Source organism: Acanthopagrus latus, chromosome 15 (assembly GCF_904848185.1).
Source record: "Acanthopagrus latus isolate v.2019 chromosome 15, fAcaLat1.1, whole genome shotgun sequence".
In the NCBI taxonomy this organism is placed as follows: domain Eukaryota; kingdom Metazoa; phylum Chordata; class Actinopteri; order Spariformes; family Sparidae; genus Acanthopagrus; species Acanthopagrus latus.
In genome coordinates this window covers 11,758,038-11,776,191 of record NC_051053.1, presented here as the reverse complement: position 1 = coordinate 11,776,191, position 18,154 = coordinate 11,758,038, and the positions used below count along the sequence as shown (strand labels likewise).

Below are 18,154 nucleotides of genomic sequence, written 5' to 3'. Positions count from 1 at the left end.
ATTTTTAATTAATTCACAATACTAATACAATGTGGAAATCTGTGTTCACTGTGTTTTATTTGTAAATTCTTGTTGAAAAAGCCTAATCATATTGATTATGATTATATTTATAAAAGCAATAAAAAGGGGAAAATATCCGTGGGGGTGAAAACTTATTGTAGGCACTGTATAATAACCAGCATTTTTGTTTTTAGGGGTTTTTAATTTTTTTAATATGATTCTCCCAGGACATTGTGTCTCCATACAACAGGAGGTCATACGTGTCTTGTACAGACGTTAAACTCTGGATTATGATCGTGATGATTGTTCTATGAGCAATCTTCTCATAGTCTCTGCAACCTAGATACTCAAAGCTACTGTAGATATGTCTACAGAATAGATGTCTGATGAACCAAGCCAAGGCTAAGCTAACCGTTTGTGTAAACCTCATAAGGAGGCCTTCAGTATATCTATGTTTACAGACTAAGTGTCTCTGACCTATTTTACCTCTGGCTAGAGGGGAGAGACTCTGCATCACCCCCCTTCCTATGTTGTTAAACAGATAACCATGTATGGAAGCGCTGCCTCCTGAAGCTGTAAGATATAATTTGGACGTTGGGGAAGACCCGGGAGGATTATCATGGCAACACTCTGTGCAGACAAACGTGTTGTTATTTTGCCCCTCCATGATCATCCTTTATAAACTATCTCAAAGTAAGCCATCAGTGTCTCTGAGTCTTCTTCATCTTTCCTGAACTGTCAAGCAAGCCAAAATTCCACAACAGTTGTTTTCTCACTTGTTGCCACAACTAAAGTCTCACACTGATTGGTCGAACCACTGTATTTTTAGCCACAAGGGCAAAGCTTGAAGCCTTGCAAGATGGATTTGAGCGATCACGTCATCATGCAATCTCTGTTGAGAATCAAACTGCCACGCAAGGTAAGGGGGCAACGTCAACTGTCTGATTAAAGTCTATAACAAGACAAGATTGTTTAAACCTCATACCTGATGCCCTCAATATACTAAAACCGAGAGAACTGTCTGTTGCTCTGCAGGGGTAGGGCCATTGAAATGGCTTTGTTGACATGAGACCGTGTGAAGCAAACCAAAGCCATCTCCTTTGGCAATGTTATTTTTTTCCTTGACATAAGAAGCTTCAAGTCTGTCATAAAAATTCACTCCTATTGTGAGTCAGCACCAACAGTGAGGAGGGCAGCATGGGAAGGAAGAGCGTGTGTTTAGGATTGTGGCCGTTGTTTTCTAGTCAGGCACAGAGTGGGCAGCTGAGGTGAGTGGCGTGCTGGGCCGCAGACGTTTGGATCAAAGGCAGAGCAGATGTGTTTCCAGTCCCCCCCTCTTCTGAGCTCTGGACGAGCCTGTGTGTTTACTCATGACCTCAGCGCGCCTCTGTTCTTCACAGCTCTCAACAACTAGCAGCAGTGCTTTCCCAAGCGTCCCGTATCTGCTGATCCCCTCTTCACGACGGACAAACACATAGATGTGATCTTTTTCAGTACATGATCGCGTCCGTTCATTCCATCCCGTCTAAAGCCACTTTCTTTGATTTGCACGAAGTGAGTCCAAACAGTTAACAGCTTGTCTTAATCCTTACACATGGGTGGATCTGAAAAGCCTTGTCATTGTTCAGGGATAAGAACTGTCCTCTATTTTAGACCAGTATGTGCCCATGCATGTTTGTTGACTTTGTTGCAGGGAAGATGTGGTGAGCTTAGACAAACAGGGCATGTTTCCTCTGTGGGAGCAGGGTGGGTGGAGGGTGAGAGGAGGCGGGGTGCAATTTGTGGACTAGTTTCACGAACATCTCTGCAGGAGCTACGTCTGCCCTGACAGTGAAGTACTATTGTTGTTTCTTGGTGCCAGTTTAAGGATTTTGTATACTTAGATGTGCCATCACAAAGCTCTTCAAAGGGTTTCCAGTGGAAAGAATAATTCCACTTTTAAAACTCAAATAGTTTTATGGATCCAAGCATTTCAAGTGGTATGAATCATTACGTTGTGACAGATGAGTAAATGACTGGCTTTATGCAACGGCATCTCACTGTTTTTTTTTTGTGTGTGTTAGGTAAGAACAAAGGCAGAGTAACCCCAGAACAAACAATCTGGCTCCCACTGCTGCACATCACAAGCAAATATGAGTTGATGGTTGACCTGAGCTTTCCATGCTGGCCTGTTTTCTGACTTGTCAGATGGGGTTTTTTATTTTGCTGGAAATTCTCATGTTTCAACTTCAGCTAAAGATTGCAGTGCCGCCATGATGGGCTGAGAACAGGCGCTGACCCCTTTGGCCTTCCAAATCCTTGCAAAACCCATTGGATAAACTAAAAACTGCATGGTCATCAAGCTGAAACAAAGCCTGTTGTTCTTGGTTCCTGAAAAGCTGTTTTTATACGCCAAAATTGCATTGTACAGATGGATGAGTGAATGACCATTGTACCAAGAAAGATACCATGAGAAGTTTTACCATCCTAACAAGAGCGGAGTATTTTTGGGCTACTCGCAGACTATTTTGCCACATCAGTGTGTTACTTTCAAGTGCAGCTGCATTAAAAGATAACACGCATAATCTTACTATCTGTGTTTCTACCTTATCGGAGATGTTTGTGGAGGGACTGTTCATTCCCTGTATTTTATGGAGCCTGCAGTTGGTTATCCGTTTGAAGTTGTTTCCAGGAGTCACCCAGACCGGGGGCAAGGTTTAAGAATCTTTGAGTCCTGGTATCCCTTTAAACCTAATGATTCATTCTCTCTGCTCTCCTTGCCCTTTTGCCAGGCTTATCTCTATATAATCTGACATCCAGATGTGCTGTCTTGTTGCAGCTCCCGTGGTGGAGCCATGTTGTTTTGGAGGCTCCGGGGCCGGGGAGGGCACTGTTGGTGTACTTTACATGTTGCATCACGAGAAGTGTTTTGCAGCTTTGTGTGGGGGCGAACAGACTGGCTGGCGGCGGGGGGGTTAAATCCTTGGTTGTCGAGGGAGAGGAGGTGGTGGCGGCGACGGGTTGAGGTTGTTATTTACCACCGTCCCTCCCTCCTGCTTCATGGGACACTCTCCAGCTATTTGGAGTTTGCATCATTCCGTAGAAGATTAGGCCACCTTGGTTCCCACACAGTACTCACTGTTTTAGCCACATAGTTTGTGGCAACGTCGCTAACGTTTCTCCTGCACTGCCTCTCTTGTGCTATCTCTCTCTCTCTCTCTCTCTCTCTTCTTTCTTCTTTGGTTGCTATATACAGAACGTCCCACCCCCAGACCCCTGGTGATAATAATTCCTGCACTATCTCTCTCTGTGTCTGACTTTCTATCCGTCTCTCCGCTTCTGCTTGCTATGTATATCCAACCTCTTCCTCTCTTCCTGCTCCTTCCTCTCCATCAATCTGTTCTTTCACTCTTGCGCTCTTTTGAAGTCGAGCCGACAGGCACCAAACTTTCCCAGAGAGCCTCCCATTGGCTTCATGTTGATTTTTCTTTCAAGTTCATTTTTCAAACAGCATTTATTCATATTAAACAGTTGAAAATACATATCAAGGCATTACAATGCAAATGACGGCACCCACATCTTTCTCAGAATTGTTGTTGTTGGGGTGGGTGTGTGGATGCGTAGGCAAATGCGAGTTTGCATGTGTTTCGTTGTCCTAAATCCAAGCTGTGGATATGAGAGAGCGTAAAGACTCTGAGCCTCTGCCCACACTCTAGCATGACTCCATCTCTAAACAAAGGGCGGCCTGTGGAGAACTTCCTGTGTGAGGATTCTTGCGTTTGTGGGCACGCTGGAGAGACTGTTGAGGTCAGGCGATATTACTCTGGGGGGTGCCTCTTCTTTTATTGTTCTCCCCTCCAGACGCTGTCTCTTTCTCTTATCCATTCTGTAGTATCTTGTCGCCTGTTTCTGGTCGTCTCCGCCTCTCTTCCCATTGCCCGGCCTCCTTGTTCACTCCCCCTCCCTCCGTCTGGCCTCTTTATTCCGTCCACCACACCACAGACCAGCGTGCAGTTGCTAGGTCTCAACACCCAGTTCAAAGCCACAATGCCCCAGCTTGCCCTTGCAGCTTGGGACAATTAACTTCTTCCCCCTCGTGCGTCGGGTCATATGTTGTCACTGGTATCGTGACATGTGGAAGAGGACATTAATGATTTATATTCTCCGTGTTCACAGCAACTGGTGGATGCCAGAGCTTACCACACTGGCTTTCCCCGTCTTCGAGTGCACATTGAACATTTTTACCAAGCAGTTTATGGAATTGTAATGATCTGAAAAATGGCTGATATTGGATAAACATGGTGGCCACATCCTCGAATTTTCCCTGATTTAACTTCCGACTGGTTGTGTTTTCCCACTGTAGTAGTCTCTAGAGTGGTTTTAGATGGGAGCATGGGTCTGTCAGTCAGTCAGTCAGTCGATCCACCAATTTGGTCCAAGCCAAAATATCTGTTGATTTGATGGATTGCCATGCAAGTTTGTACAGACATTCATGTATGCCTCAGGGTGGGTTGTAATAACTTTGGCAATCCCCTTTTCAACTTTTCATCTCGGGTCATCATAAGGTTAAAATTTGAATTTCTCCTTACAGCACTGCTAAGCTTTAGTATATCCTCATACAGCTGCTAACATCACCATAGACTTCACAGATACGACTACATCTTTTACATGGGACGTTGTTGTTTTACAGAAGCAGTATTGACAGTATTGACGATATATATCTTCCTACCGAATCTTCTCAAGCACCTGACAATATTCATGACCAAATAAGCTCTACGTTGATACTGACGTTGCACCAACATTGTAGGGATGACTATTGGTATCAGTCAACGTTAATGTGGATATACAGTCTGGTAAGATCCGAAAATTGCATCACTTTACTGGAATGCAGCCTGTTAAAACCAGGACAACACTTATGTCAAATAGCAATAAAGAAGATATATAATCTCACATGACGATAGAGCAGCCAGAACTACGACTACCGTGTAGGCTCAAGGCAGAAGCGTTTACTGGCCCTGTGTACAGAAAATTACTCAAATCATGGTGCTGTTCGCCTGCATGCTGCTTCTTCCTCTTAAGAAGGTATACTTCAGCTCAATCTCTAAACCCGGGTGACCACCAACATCTTTAGATGAAATTAATTTACGATAAATTGACAGGCTCTCAACCTTTTAAGTTCTGCTCAATTTACCACCGGCGTCTCTTGTTCTCTCATAAATCCAGAGTCTGTTCGAGGTCAGCCAAGGAAGAGACCTGTGATTAACCTTCATTAGTGGCCTGTTGAGGGCACATGTTGGTGAGATCCAATCTTTGGCCCGTTCCTTGTTCTGCCTCAGAGGGTTGCCTTAGTAAGTGGGTATATTGAACTTTCCACCCATAGTTAGACATTTTAGCTGAACAACTACAAATGTGAGTTTTATAGAAGCTCTGGTTTCTGGTGGCTTATGTAGAAAAGGTTTGACATTCATACATGGAACCATACTGTTGCAAAAATAGTCAGTGAGAGTGAAGAGAGATTGTCTGCATTTAAACCAGTGAAAGTGCTCCTACGTTCTACTTCCACTTGTTTTTATTTCACCTTCTGTTCTCTGTTCTCTGACACCTTCTGTTCTCACATGTTTCCTCTGCCTTGCTTCATCATATTATTAATGATGCCATTTTAATCGCTGTTTTAACATGTCAGCATGCTTTCACCATTTTGCAATTCTGCCTCAAGCTGCAAGCGTCAGTCCAACCCTCAGACAACAGAGGCTATGAAAGAACACGTCACACCATGACAAGCCGGTGATTATTTTCTGAAGGCTTTGAGGTGGTTGCTTTTGACAGCATTAAGTTGGGGACTAATTCTTTGTACCAGCTGGGGTGTTACTAAGCGTCTCCAAAGGCATTATAGAACACATTCCTCTTGTACTGTGTCATAGTTCAAATAGTAAGGAGACAACACTTTCAGGAGAATCAGATGATAAATGTATGTGAACTTTTATCTGTCACACTGAGTTAGTCTTTTAATTGCATTCATTATATTATCATTTTCACAGCAGACAAGAAAATGTTTTTTTTTTTTTTTAGCGCCAGATGATGACAGCAGACCGCTCTGAAGCCAAACCTTTCCAGGGGATGCCAGGAATAATATTTTTTGTTTACACCGATTCTGTTTGTCCTCTCTAGACTGAGCTGAGCGAACAAAGCCGATCGGAATATTTTTCCAGAGTGGGAGAAACCCAAGAGCCTTTAAACAGCCCCACAAAAACAAAGAAGACTGTGCTTCAAAAGCTGTGAGTATGATCTAATGTAGAACTTTCCAACCCCACCAGTCAGAAAGGACACTCGAGTATCTGTTCATTTCCTCTTATCCTGCTCACTTTTTCAGAGCCAAACAAGCTAGTGTCCAGCGAGAGCGCTGTGGCTCCAGTACGGGGGAACAGCAGATTGACCAGGGAGTCTGTCCCAGAAATCAAACAGGGGAACTTGGAGCAGGAGAGTTAAAAGAGACTGGGTCTAGCTCTGGACAGCAGGCCCTCCCAGAAGCAGACCACAAGGTGCCTTTCCCCAGAGCCTTAAATGAAGCTTCAATTGTGACTACTCGAAAGCAGGGCCTGACCCCGGAGCAGCAGGCTGAGAAAAGTCCTCCAGACAGCTTCGACCCAAATCGGGCCTCAGCAGTTTTCTGCCAACATGAAATCAGTCAGGAGACCAGCAAGAGGTGCAAGCCGAGCGATGTAGGGGAAGACCCTCACCCACAGAGGGCCAAGAGGACGTGCCTTGGAAGACCTCCAGCCACAATGCAAACTCACTCCACCAAGAGCTCCACACAAACATCCAAGCATGACCCTCTTCCTCTGCCGCCCGTTCCTCCAGCCGAAGCCAAGGCAGAGTCCAAGGCTTTCCCAGTCTCCGAGTGCAAGAAAACCACACTGGAAGTAGAGCTGCTTACTCTAGGGAAACGGGCCCAGAGGCTCCCCCTCACAAGCAATAACACGGCACAGACAAACCAAAACAGGCTGGCCGCAAGTCTGAGGGGCCTATCTGTCAAGCCTGCATCCTCAGGCTCCTCTATTAGTTCCAGATCCACACTCACAGAGGAGGGGAGTGAAAATGTGCCCAGAACCTCTAGATTACGACGACTGAAGAGGTCCTGAGGGGGGAAGAGACGAGCTACAGTAAAGATGCTTGACGCCACGGAGATAGAGATGATATTGTGTCAGGCTACATGTTTACCCCATGCAGTCTCCTCAGATGACATGCATTTGTACACGTGTCACGTTTTATTACAATCCCCATTCTTTTCACATGTGCTGCACACACCCACACAGATGAAATGCTGAACATTTTATGGCAATTACACGAGCTATACACGAGCGTTTTGTCAAATACTTGAAACAGACGTTTGCCTCCACCCATAAGTAGTGGTGGTCAAGAGAGGCTCGCAAATGAAAGTCAAAAACCTTTAATTGGAGTTTAGATTTGGTTTTGTGTTAAAGATTGGGGATTTCAGACAGGCAGGAGCCATGTAGTACGTCATGGCTCTGAGTCTGAAACACTGGCTCCTACGTGTCTGAAAACTGTCCAGTTTCCCCGCTGAAGCTCTGCTGTGATTGATTGCTGTTTCCAAATTTATTTCATCACCCCATTCTCAAAAATGCACAAACGTAGTTAGATTTCATTCATATACAGTTTGCTCAGTACCTGAAATGTATCTTTAAATTTGAGGGTTTTATGCAGCTTTTATCTTGAACTTGAACCAAATGTGTGGGTGTTTTGAGCAGTATTGAAATATTAGTGGTTTTGCTTGGGAACAGCAGGACTTCTACAGTGTCACAGGTTAAAATGCGGCTGCTGTCGTCGCCCCAACGCTCGGCGGGGCTGTTCATATCACCATATTGGCCCTGGACCAGAGGGAACATGATTTTACTGATTTTATTTTACTGGAAATACATTTTATGACATAAATAAAATTTGTTTTTCCCTAGAGGAAAAAAAATAATCTCTGAATCTTTGTGGAAACATGCCAATAGGCTGATCATTTTTGCGACGCAGCCAACATGAAATGACATGTAGATCTCTGCACATTGATGTGCTCACACACAGTCACGACTCGCTGATGGTCGTGGCAAATTTTACATTTCAAGTCTGTCCAGCAACAGTGATGGTAATAAACCAGTGCTCTGTCTTTCCCATTCTCTGTCAGTATCGGAGGGTGTAACCTGAGATCAAGAGCAGAAGATTGAGACAGTATGCTGGATTAGTGACCCAACTGTTAAAAGTACTAATATGTTTGAGGTAATTCCCAAGAGGTGTTGATAATCTCTTCTCTCGTCTTTAATCCTTTTAAACTGATTCTGCAGAGAAGTAAAATCTGTTCAACTCAACAACTTCTCAGGTCTAGTTTGAAAGGTTTTAGTTAAGCCTACTGCTAAAACCAGACCGACAAGAGCAACATTGTGTGAGGATCATGAGGAGCAGGGTATTTTTGTCCCCAGGATTGACTTAATACGGGAACGGCTCGCTACAACGTAATTAGCTGTAAACACATTTGGACGGAGACCTCGCTCAAGTCTATGATGTCTCTCCAGCGGCAGTTCCCACGCCAGGCTGCATGAGAAACCTTTCATATGCTCCAACATGTTTGGCTTGATGCATCACAGACAGACTCTTCACTCGCTCTCCAGAACAAAGACAACTTTAATTCTCTTTTCATACAAAATATTTAATAAATATGACTTTCAAAAATATATTGCCAGATCAACACATAATTCTCAAGTTCATAACACAAAAGTCAAAAATAGGACAAAATGTTGCCATGATCTCAAAGGGTTAACAAATGAGATAAAACATGTTTGTCTTTAAGAGCCTCATTTTTTTAAAAAGAAACAAATGTGCACAGAAACAAAGCAGATTCTTGCCGAGCAAGGCAGTGTATTTCATCCGATTCTACAGTGTTCCCATCGCCCCCCTACTGTTCAAGTACTCGTGGTCTAGCTTATGATATTACGCTGACTAAAGCAGATGGGAATTCTGGCGTGTCATGTTGATGTGACTTGCCTTGCGAGTTGGTGGATTTTGACAGCCTTTGAAATGTGTCAATGGGTTAAACTGAAGCCGCTGAAGGATTTTTGTTCCCTTAAGTATTAAACCATTAGTGGCAAGCAATATGTCTGCCACCATGTCCATCCCTTGCAGCAGCAGCAGCCGTCATCTTTTGTTGTCCTAACCTCACTTGCCTTCAATCAAGGTCCTGGCAACAAATAATGAAATGTCAAAATGTGTGGAAAAACAAAAGAGAAACTATTTCTTTCAGGCAAAAAAGTGCCCATCCTTTGTCTTCTTTGAAATTTGGCTTTTTATAGAATGCGTTGAAAAAAAAAAAAAAAAAAATTAAGTCATTGAAAGAAATGGTAGGCTTCCACAGCTATCAAAACCTTCAAACTAGACAGAACATATAAATAAAAAGGAATGATATCTTAAGGCTCTTGATTATTAAGTTAATAAATCAAATATATACAATGATTAATAAAAAAATGTACATATCTACACTTTCTAAATCGACACATAAATTCTTCATATTGGCAGCAACTGCTGACATTGAACCCTTCCCTCCCCCTCCCCCAAAATAAAAATAAATAATAAAGTTGATCTTTTTTTCTCATTTGACAGTTGCTTAAGTCTAAAGCTGAAAAGGCACTTTCTCCAAACGGAACTAGAAAGAATTCAAACACATACTAAAAGTAATTAGCTCTAGTGTTGAACACGTCGGGTAGTTTTTAGTCATTGTACAACAATTACACCAGGAGCCCCTTCCATGTGTCCACTAAAATAAACAAATTTAAAAAAGGGAAATGAAATGCAGAGGAGGACACATTTGCAACTAGTCCTACAGTGAAATGTATACCAGTGCCTTGTGTTTCCAGCCAACCAAAGCAACTGTCACTGCCAGTGTAAGCCAGCTTGTCAAAACTTAAATTAACACGGGGAATATCTGAAAATACTGTGGGGTCACGACTGACATGACAGTTTACTAACTACACATGCCAAAGCTCCCCCGTTTCACCCACCACCGGGGTGTGAAGGCGTAAGGCTTGGTTGCACAGCAACACAGCTGTCTGCTATACAATGTAGTCCATCCTGTTTATGCTGTTTGCTGTCTCCAAGTCTCTGTTGTCCTGTTTATTAGTCCAATTAGGATTTTTGGACGTGGAGTTGGGATTGGAGATGGGCGTCTTCTCGTCCCTCTCCACCAGTGTGTATGCTGGCTGTTTGGCAAAGCGGCCCTTCTGTAAGTGCCTCTCCTTGTCGTCCTCATCCCCCTCGGGATGATTTGTCCTTATTTTGGCAATGATGGAGTTCTTGTTTTCATAGTCTTTGATGGCCACAGTGAGGCCCACGTGCTTCTCTATAGGGTTCTTGATCTGGTTCAGCTGCTCCCGCACGTTGTTGGTCGTGTTGTCCTCGGAGCCGGCGGCCGTCGTCCCGTTGTGGTTGCTCTGTTTCCGCCGTCGACGCATGCACCACAGCAAAATGCTGACAAGCACGAGCACCCAGATGACGATGAAGATGGAGCTGAGGAGTGGCACAAGGTAGTCTGATGGCAGAGAGAGGACAATCATAAATCAAAGAGAAGCCACAAATTTAAACAACACACAAAAGGTTTTATTATAGCGCTGCACCGAGGTTGCTAAATCATTAGCATGCTTTTGCCAGTGCAACCTGACCTCTGAGCCCTGAACAAGGGAGGAGGGCTGCTTCTATTTGGCTGTGGCGGCAGTCTGCTGTCACTGGGTTGATGAATGGTGGACACATGCGGGAGTCTCACTAGTCACAGTCCAGCCAGTCACAGTATGAGCCAATCTAAAGCCACGTAGCCAAGCAGCTCTGTTCTTTCCAACGTAATGCTGGCTAAGACCATTTATGAGCTCCATTACAACTGCCATGAGATGGTAGACCTGGGCATTCCCTGTTGTGTGGGAGGTCAGGAAATATTTTTCAAATGTGCGCATTTTTCTTTGGTGCTTGGCATTACCGTCATATCTAGGGCTTGGCTGTATTTCATCAGATCTTTTCAAAAAAGCAGAGCAAAACAAAAACAACAAAAAAAACATCCTCCCACCCATTTCCACACATGCAAGTGTGTGCAAGTCTGGGAAAATTCACAGGCATGGCACCAGAGTTTGGAGGCGGTTCATACCAGTTTTGCTGGGGCTTGGCACGCGCACCTCTGCGATGGCGCTGATGATAGTGTTGTTCCCATTGCGTTTGCTAATCAGGTCAATTATCCTGTCTGTGATCTCTTTAATAGGGTTCCGGTCCAGGCGATGGTCCTCGGTAGACTGGAGGGGACAAGAAGAAAGTTAGGTTTAAATTCTGTTGGTTTAGGGTCACGTTCTAGCCGGTAGAGCTTTACAGAATATCCCTCCTGATTTGGGAGAGAAAATCCCTTTCCAACAGGCAATAACACATGTACACATTAATATGTAATTAACATGCCACTTTTGTGCTTGTGATGCATTTTGATACTGGTACTGCACCTGTCTTTAAAAAGAAGAATATATAACTGAAGAACATCAATTTGCCTACAGGATCTGCTGCCTCTCACAGACCAATTATCAATAGAAAATAAATCTCTTTTAGAAATAACAATTTTTTTATGTATTTGCTCTATTTATATACTACGTCACAAACCCATATAGGGGCAAGGAAGACAATAGCTGCTAGACCACCCCGTTATACTAGTGTGAGCTTCCAAAACCGTTACTAAAGTAAAAATGTTGCTTTTAAAATTCTCGAAGTCAATGCACCTTTTTATTTTATTTATTGATTGATTTTTTTTTTTATTTTTTTTTTTTTACATAAAAACATGAGAATTTTGTAAAAACAAGATAAAAATCTGTATTTTTTCAAAATATTTTGACTTTTGTGCTAGGAAATTTTCGATGACAAGAGTTGGAAACAATCCTACACAGCCGCCACTGGAATCCAATTCTACAGAAACAAATCAATACTGATGACATGAATGTAGCCTGAATTTAATCATAAATAGCAGATTTAAGCAGAATTTGTAGGGAGAAAACCTGCATAGCATTCCAATGTTGATTTAGAACTTAAATGTCAACATGAGGTTTGAAGCTTCGAATTATTGAATTAATCAAACTCCACCAGTGTGTAAACCTTTGATCATGTTTACCTTCTGTCAGCAGATGACACAACACAACCAACCTAAATCCGCCACACAACCCATTAGAACATGTCTCAATGCTGCTAAGAATGTGTGCTGCAGGCTATAAATCAAAAGGGATTTTTATTTCTTATTGAGAGGCACACATATGGCAGACTGGGAGTGGGAGGAGGAACTTACGATGCAGACGTGGATCTCGTTGCTGGCTGAGAATGAGGGGTCACAGGTTATGGACACAGAATGCTCCAAGGAGAAATTCTTCACTACGTACAAGCGCCTCAGCTGCTTACACACATCCTCCACACTTAAGCCCTGGACGCGAAGAAGAAAAAAAAAGAGCAAATGTAAACGTGCATGGAAAAATAAGAGAGCAATCAAGGAGTAAAAAGGAAGAGCAAGGCTTGCATTGGCAGTAGGTTTAACATGCTATCTGGTTGGGATCCACCTCATTTAGATTAAAGACCGCAGGCTCATATGCTTGTCACTATCTGCTGTCATGCTTGTTAGGGAACTGGCGTGTGATGATACTATGTGGTGACAGAGTCGCCAGTGGTCCTGTTCAGCTCAAATCCATATGATCCTGAAATTAATCTTGTTGTGCGGTCGGGTTAAGAGCGGATTGGCATGAGCTGCGAATGCCTGATTCTCAAGAACACCAAAACTTGGATGCAGTCAACAAAAACAGCGAGAGAAGACAGAGATATTCCCACATTTTTTCTTCCTGGAACACGTTTGGATATGTGACTGAATTGTTCGGGAGTCTTAGACTAGGACCGATGGTTGAGCACAAATGAAAACCTGATCTTTCACACTTTGCTGCTCCCATTCATTTAAGAGTGGTGGTGAAGGAGAGGCATGAAAAACGACCCCCTAAAACCCTTTAATTCAATCTCTCCGTCCTTGCTGCCTAGGTAACTCACTTGAGACATGGTCTCCTTGTTGAAGGTGAAGGTGATGTTGGCGCAGCTGTTGTCCTGGTAACTGGAGCTGGGGTGGCATTTGGTGGGAGGCGGGGGAGGGTTGGAGCGCCAGCACTCGCCAAGAGTGAGGCAGGGCTTCACAAAGCAGTGGCCCTCTCTGATGGGGATGCAGCTCTGGCCTGAGGGACACCCGCCTCGACCTTTGGCACCGAGGTGGCACGATGTAGGACCACACCACATCTGGGGAGAAAAACACCACAGGGGAAACAGTGTTGAGATAATGTCAGTTAACTTAAAGCTGCTGTTTGTTCAAAGTTTGATTCTTGTGGCCCCTGTGAAGAAAGAAAATGATCATGCATGGCTGTAGGCACTTAGTCTTAGAGATTCATGAGTTAAATCCATAGCACAGGTATTAAAACAAAAGTAAAAGTAATGATTTTGGCACCAAATGTAATGTTTGTTTGCTCACAAGATACGTCAGAATGACCTTGTGGTTCACACTACGAGTGACAATGTTACAAAACGGTAAAGCTTGTTCACCCAGGTTGTTGCCTAGTCACCACTGAAAGTAAACATTCAAGCACGTAACGCCAAGCTTCACCGCTTTCCATGCACTTGTTGCCTGTTGATTCATCTCCGCTGGTCTGAACACATCGTTACAGTGACATTAGTATAGCCCATTTCACAGACCTGCTATTGTGGCTCTAGACTCTTGTTGAAACCTTACTTTGAATAATTTACAGCATTTTTTTCTATAAATCCTTCTCTCCAGCTGCACAGGAAATTAGCCTACATAACATAAAACTAAAAACAGCAGTATTTTGATTTAAATCAATAAGTCTGATCCAACAAGAAGTAAAAAAAAGAAAAGGACCTAGTAGTTCTGACTGAAATGTGCCTGTAGTGCTGAACACCAGTGATTCACTCCCCAGACCTGAGCAGGAGTGTAAACAGATTAGAAAAATCAAATCAGTGACACTGGTTTTACCAGTCAGGGATAATAGATGCTCTGTATAGATTGAGGCTTGTACCCTGACATGCAATGGATAGAAATCAGTCAGCTACATGAAACACACAAGTTACTGTTAGCAAAGGGACGGTAAAGCCCATACAATTGTGTTCCCATATCAGACATGTTTAACATGGTCGCCTGTACCTTACAGGTTGAGATCATTTTCATCCCACGATGCATTTAGTTCCTGAGGGGAGCAGTATCAGTGAGGCACTATTGTTCATCTGGTGGTTAGATGAGCATAAGATTGATGGCACTTCCTTAGGCCTCTACTATAAATCCTCACCCAGTGCAAGTTTGGGGAAATTCTCAACTGGCATCCGATACAGATTTCTCACAGTGGCATTGTTTGTCTTCTCAAAACAAGCTGCATCATCTTTGTTTGGAATCTGACACTCCCAAACCAACTCCACCCTGTGTGTGTGTGTGTGTGTGTGTGTGTGTGTGTGTGTGCGTGTGCATGCACTCTGTTGTTGTTATCATTTACGTTTAACCTCCCACATTCTATAACCATTTATGCTCCTTAGCTCTTCTGCCATTAGTAACAATGACATCGTGTGCTTCACAGCTGTATAGAGCAATCATAAATACTTCACCCTCTACATTGAGTACATACGCAGAGCTTGTTTTGTTCAGACATACCTTTGTGCACACCACTTTCCCATTGGAACAGTGGCAAGTGTTGCAGTCTTCGTCCCATTTGACTCCATCAGGGGTGACGTGCCCATTCACAGAGCAATGCTTTCTTGTCACTGTGTTAAACACAACCACAAGTTTAGAGATGTATCACAGAAGGTGTGTTTGTTCTGTGGATGTACCCTTTATGACCTAGTAAGGACGTGTACCTTCTTGGCAGTGGGGTCCAGTCCTGTCAGGTGGACACAGGCAGCGATATCCGTTGATCTCGTCCACGCAGGTAGAGCCAAAGGCACATGGAGAGGACTGGCACTCGTTAATATCTGTCAAAGAGGAGAGGGGCGAGAGGTAAGAAATGGCTCTCTTTGAGAATAAAGAGCACAGCCAGACAGCACACAAATATTGAGTTAAGCTTTCTGCACACAAATCTAATTCCTAGGCTAAATTCACCGAGGTCATGTGTCATTTGAACAGTGCATTCACATACACGCCAGTTAATAAAAAACAAGCAAACATGCTTTAAATCAGCCCTGGACGTCTCTGCCCCATGCAGCTTTATTAAAGGCAGCATCATTAGCAGGTATGCAGGAGCTGAAGGCTGGACTTAGCAGAACAAAGGGTTTGCAATGGGAAAGAATGTGGCCATCTGAAAGCCTTTAAGAGGGAAAACAATCTGTGTAATCAGTGTCAGAGAGCATGGCTGATTAGCTGTTGGCCTGCTAAGCCGGTTTCCCCCAGGGACAGCAGCAAGGCCCGGTGGAGTGACACCGAAATGGCTCGGCCTGGCCTGCAGCCCAATGCACAAGATAATTGGCCGGCTAGACCTTCCATTTGGATGGACTGCAGCGGTCCCGCGGCCCGGGCCTACTCTGACAGGGATCAGGGAGGAGTGGGAGGCAGGGTTAATACTCACTGATCCGACAGTCTGGACCGGCAAAGCCTGAGGCGCACTCGCAGCGGTACCAGTTATCCCCATCCACACAGGTTCCGCTGTTGTAGCTGCAGGGGAAAAAAAAGAGGAGTGAGACGCGAGTTTGAATCTGGAATACCTTCAGGCTTGTTTCACAGACGTACATCTATGCACAGTGCATCATCATTAAACCAGTTCAGACCGAAATTTTCTCACTAGTCAACATATAGTTACAATTCCTCTAAAGCATTTAAGGCAATTGTTCCTTTCACTGGACAAGTGCACATGGGTTTGGGAGTGATCTACAGTGGCGTGTGGTTAAATGATGCCTGGGAGTTCACAAAAGAGGTTTAGATGATTGCGTCCCAGGAATGACAGGGATGGGTGTAAACCTGGTCCTCCTCAGAAAACGGCGAGAGATTTAGTGAACGCCTGCAGGTGAGAAACTATGATACAGGAGGAGCAGCCTGTTGACATCTGTTTAAATCTACAGGAAATGTTTGGCGTCCACTTACCATGGGTGGGGACTGCAGTCGTTGGTATCTGAAAGGGGAAAAAAAAAGTAGAAAGGGAGGGAGACAGACAGAAAGTCGTGAGTGTGTTGTTTTCTCTCTCTCTCTCTTGTATGACTGTTTAGCACACATGACAGCAGAGCACGTCTGAGCTTGCGTGTGCAGAGGCGTGTTGCGCTTGGACGCCACACAGCCAGATTGCTCTGCCTTATTAACATCACAGAGCAAACAATAGTCGGCTCTCACCCTCAAAAAATGATCTCCAGCTCCCCCAACCACCACCGACAACACCTCCACACCCAGATTCCCACCCCGGCTGCTTCTCCCTCCCTTACAAAAGTCGGGGAATTCATGTTTTTGGAGTACATGCGTACAGGGGAGGCCAGGGAAATGGAGAACAAGCCGACATGTCACTGTTTGGACAGGAATGCAACAACGAGAGGGGAGAGGGGTGTGTGTCGGACAAGGCAGAGGGTGGAGGGGGGGAGGGGGAGGGTGGAACATCTGTCTCCACTTTCCTTAGCCCCTTTCTCCCTCCTCCTTCTTGTTCTCCTCTCATGGCCGGCAGCAGCCAGGGAGAAAGGAAAGAGATTTTTTTTTAAAATGTAGAGGAGATCAAGAGGGGATGGGGGAGTCTGATTTAATCAGATGCAGGACTTCACCTCTGCACTTGGTAGCAGAAGGTTTATCATCATTTTATAGCAATAACTGTCCACTTTTATCCCAGTTATCTGGCATTCCACTTAAAGGAGCACTTACTCTGGGTGCACGTGGGACCTTCCCAGCCTTCTTTGCAGACGCAGGTGAACGACTCTCCCGTCACCACACAGGTACCTCCATTCTCACACGGGTTTGGAAGACAACTTGAGTTTTTGGCTGAGAAAAAGAAAAGAAAAAAAGAGTATTTGCAAGGGAAGGATTATCAGTGGAATCAGAGCTTGAAAACCCTTAACAGTCACAGGAGACTGCTGTTGGTTTGGCTTTTGTCAGTGGGTTTCCGTTTTTTTCTCTGAGGGTATCTGCATTCCATGACTTTGAAGTGTATTGTCAGTGCAATCAGGGATTTTAAGCGGATATCTGTCAGCACTCACATACGAGCGAGAAATGGGCAAGGAGGCAGATGAGGAGGGAGGGAGCGTTGACAGAGTGAAGGGATAAAAACTGTTTGTGGACCTTGCAGATCTAACAGATCTGATGGATATCTGAGACCAGATGGAGCTCTCCCACAGATCAATCATTTGCGTGTGTGTAAATGTGAAAGATTAAATCAAACTGCCTGGTGCTGTGTGACTCACCTATGTTACATGTTGTACCCTCCCACCCTGGGGAACACTTGCATTGGAACGTGTCGCCCTCATCGTGGCAGGTGCCACCATTGTTGCATGTGGCCTCGTCGCACTGACTTTCACCTGTGGGGAGCATTAACATTTTTAGGTTGCTTGAGCTGTACACTCGCATGATTTTGAATAAATGCAGTATAGGCTGTTTAGAACATTGTGTAATTACATACTGCCATAAGCACATACCATGAACCTGCACAGGCAGACAACATGGGTGTGGAAACAATAAAAAGAGGGCTCTTACGGGAGTGGCACGTCTTTCCCTTCCAGCCATTCTTGCACTCGCAAAAGAAATCAGTCACCAGGTCTCGACATGTCCCTCCATTATGACAGGGGCTGGTGCTGCAGTCATCGATGTCTAGTGGAGACATCGGACAGGAGAGTGATTTATGAGCATTACAATCGTCAAACAAATGTTTATGTTGTATAAATATGTACGCATTATTGAACAGACAACATGAGCAATGTGTGGGTTTGTTTTGAGGTCACAGGACAGGAAGCTCTACTCACTGATCTCGCAATGGTCGCCCTCCCAACCGTCACGGCAGATGCACTGGTACACACTGACTTTGTCAATGCAGGTGCCTCCATTGCTGCATGGGTTACTCTCACAGTCATTGATGTCTGAAATGTAAAAAAAAAAAAAAACATGAGCTGAGACTCAGAAAGAACAACT

At 44.3% G+C, this 18,154-nt stretch overlaps 2 protein-coding genes across 2 annotated transcripts in view; one reads left to right on the top strand and one right to left on the bottom strand.

Annotated features, from left to right (window-relative positions):
- Positions 1-7,963, top strand: part of LOC119033350 (SLX4 interacting protein) — a 35,455-nt gene extending 27,492 nt beyond the window's left edge. Inside the window, exons 7-8 of the mRNA XM_037123318.1 lie at positions 6,148-6,254; positions 6,350-7,963. Coding sequence (XP_036979213.1) covers positions 6,148-6,254; positions 6,350-7,118 — 876 coding nt within the window. The 3' untranslated portion in view covers positions 7,119-7,963. The remainder of the gene's footprint in view (positions 1-6,147; positions 6,255-6,349) is intronic.
- Positions 7,964-8,643: 680 nt separating this feature from the next.
- Positions 8,644-18,154, bottom strand: part of jag1b (jagged canonical Notch ligand 1b) — a 28,168-nt gene continuing 18,657 nt past the window's right edge. Inside the window, exons 15-26 of the mRNA XM_037123316.1 lie at positions 17,989-18,102; positions 17,723-17,836; positions 17,434-17,547; positions 16,898-17,014; positions 16,142-16,169; positions 15,630-15,715; positions 14,926-15,039; positions 14,723-14,832; positions 13,069-13,308; positions 12,329-12,460; positions 11,162-11,303; positions 8,644-10,558 (exon numbers count right to left, since the gene is read on the bottom strand). Of these exons, the coding sequence (XP_036979211.1) occupies positions 10,083-10,558; positions 11,162-11,303; positions 12,329-12,460; positions 13,069-13,308; positions 14,723-14,832; positions 14,926-15,039; positions 15,630-15,715; positions 16,142-16,169; positions 16,898-17,014; positions 17,434-17,547; positions 17,723-17,836; positions 17,989-18,102 (1,787 nt within the window). The 3' untranslated portion in view covers positions 8,644-10,082. The remainder of the gene's footprint in view (positions 10,559-11,161; positions 11,304-12,328; positions 12,461-13,068; positions 13,309-14,722; positions 14,833-14,925; positions 15,040-15,629; positions 15,716-16,141; positions 16,170-16,897; positions 17,015-17,433; positions 17,548-17,722; positions 17,837-17,988; positions 18,103-18,154) is intronic.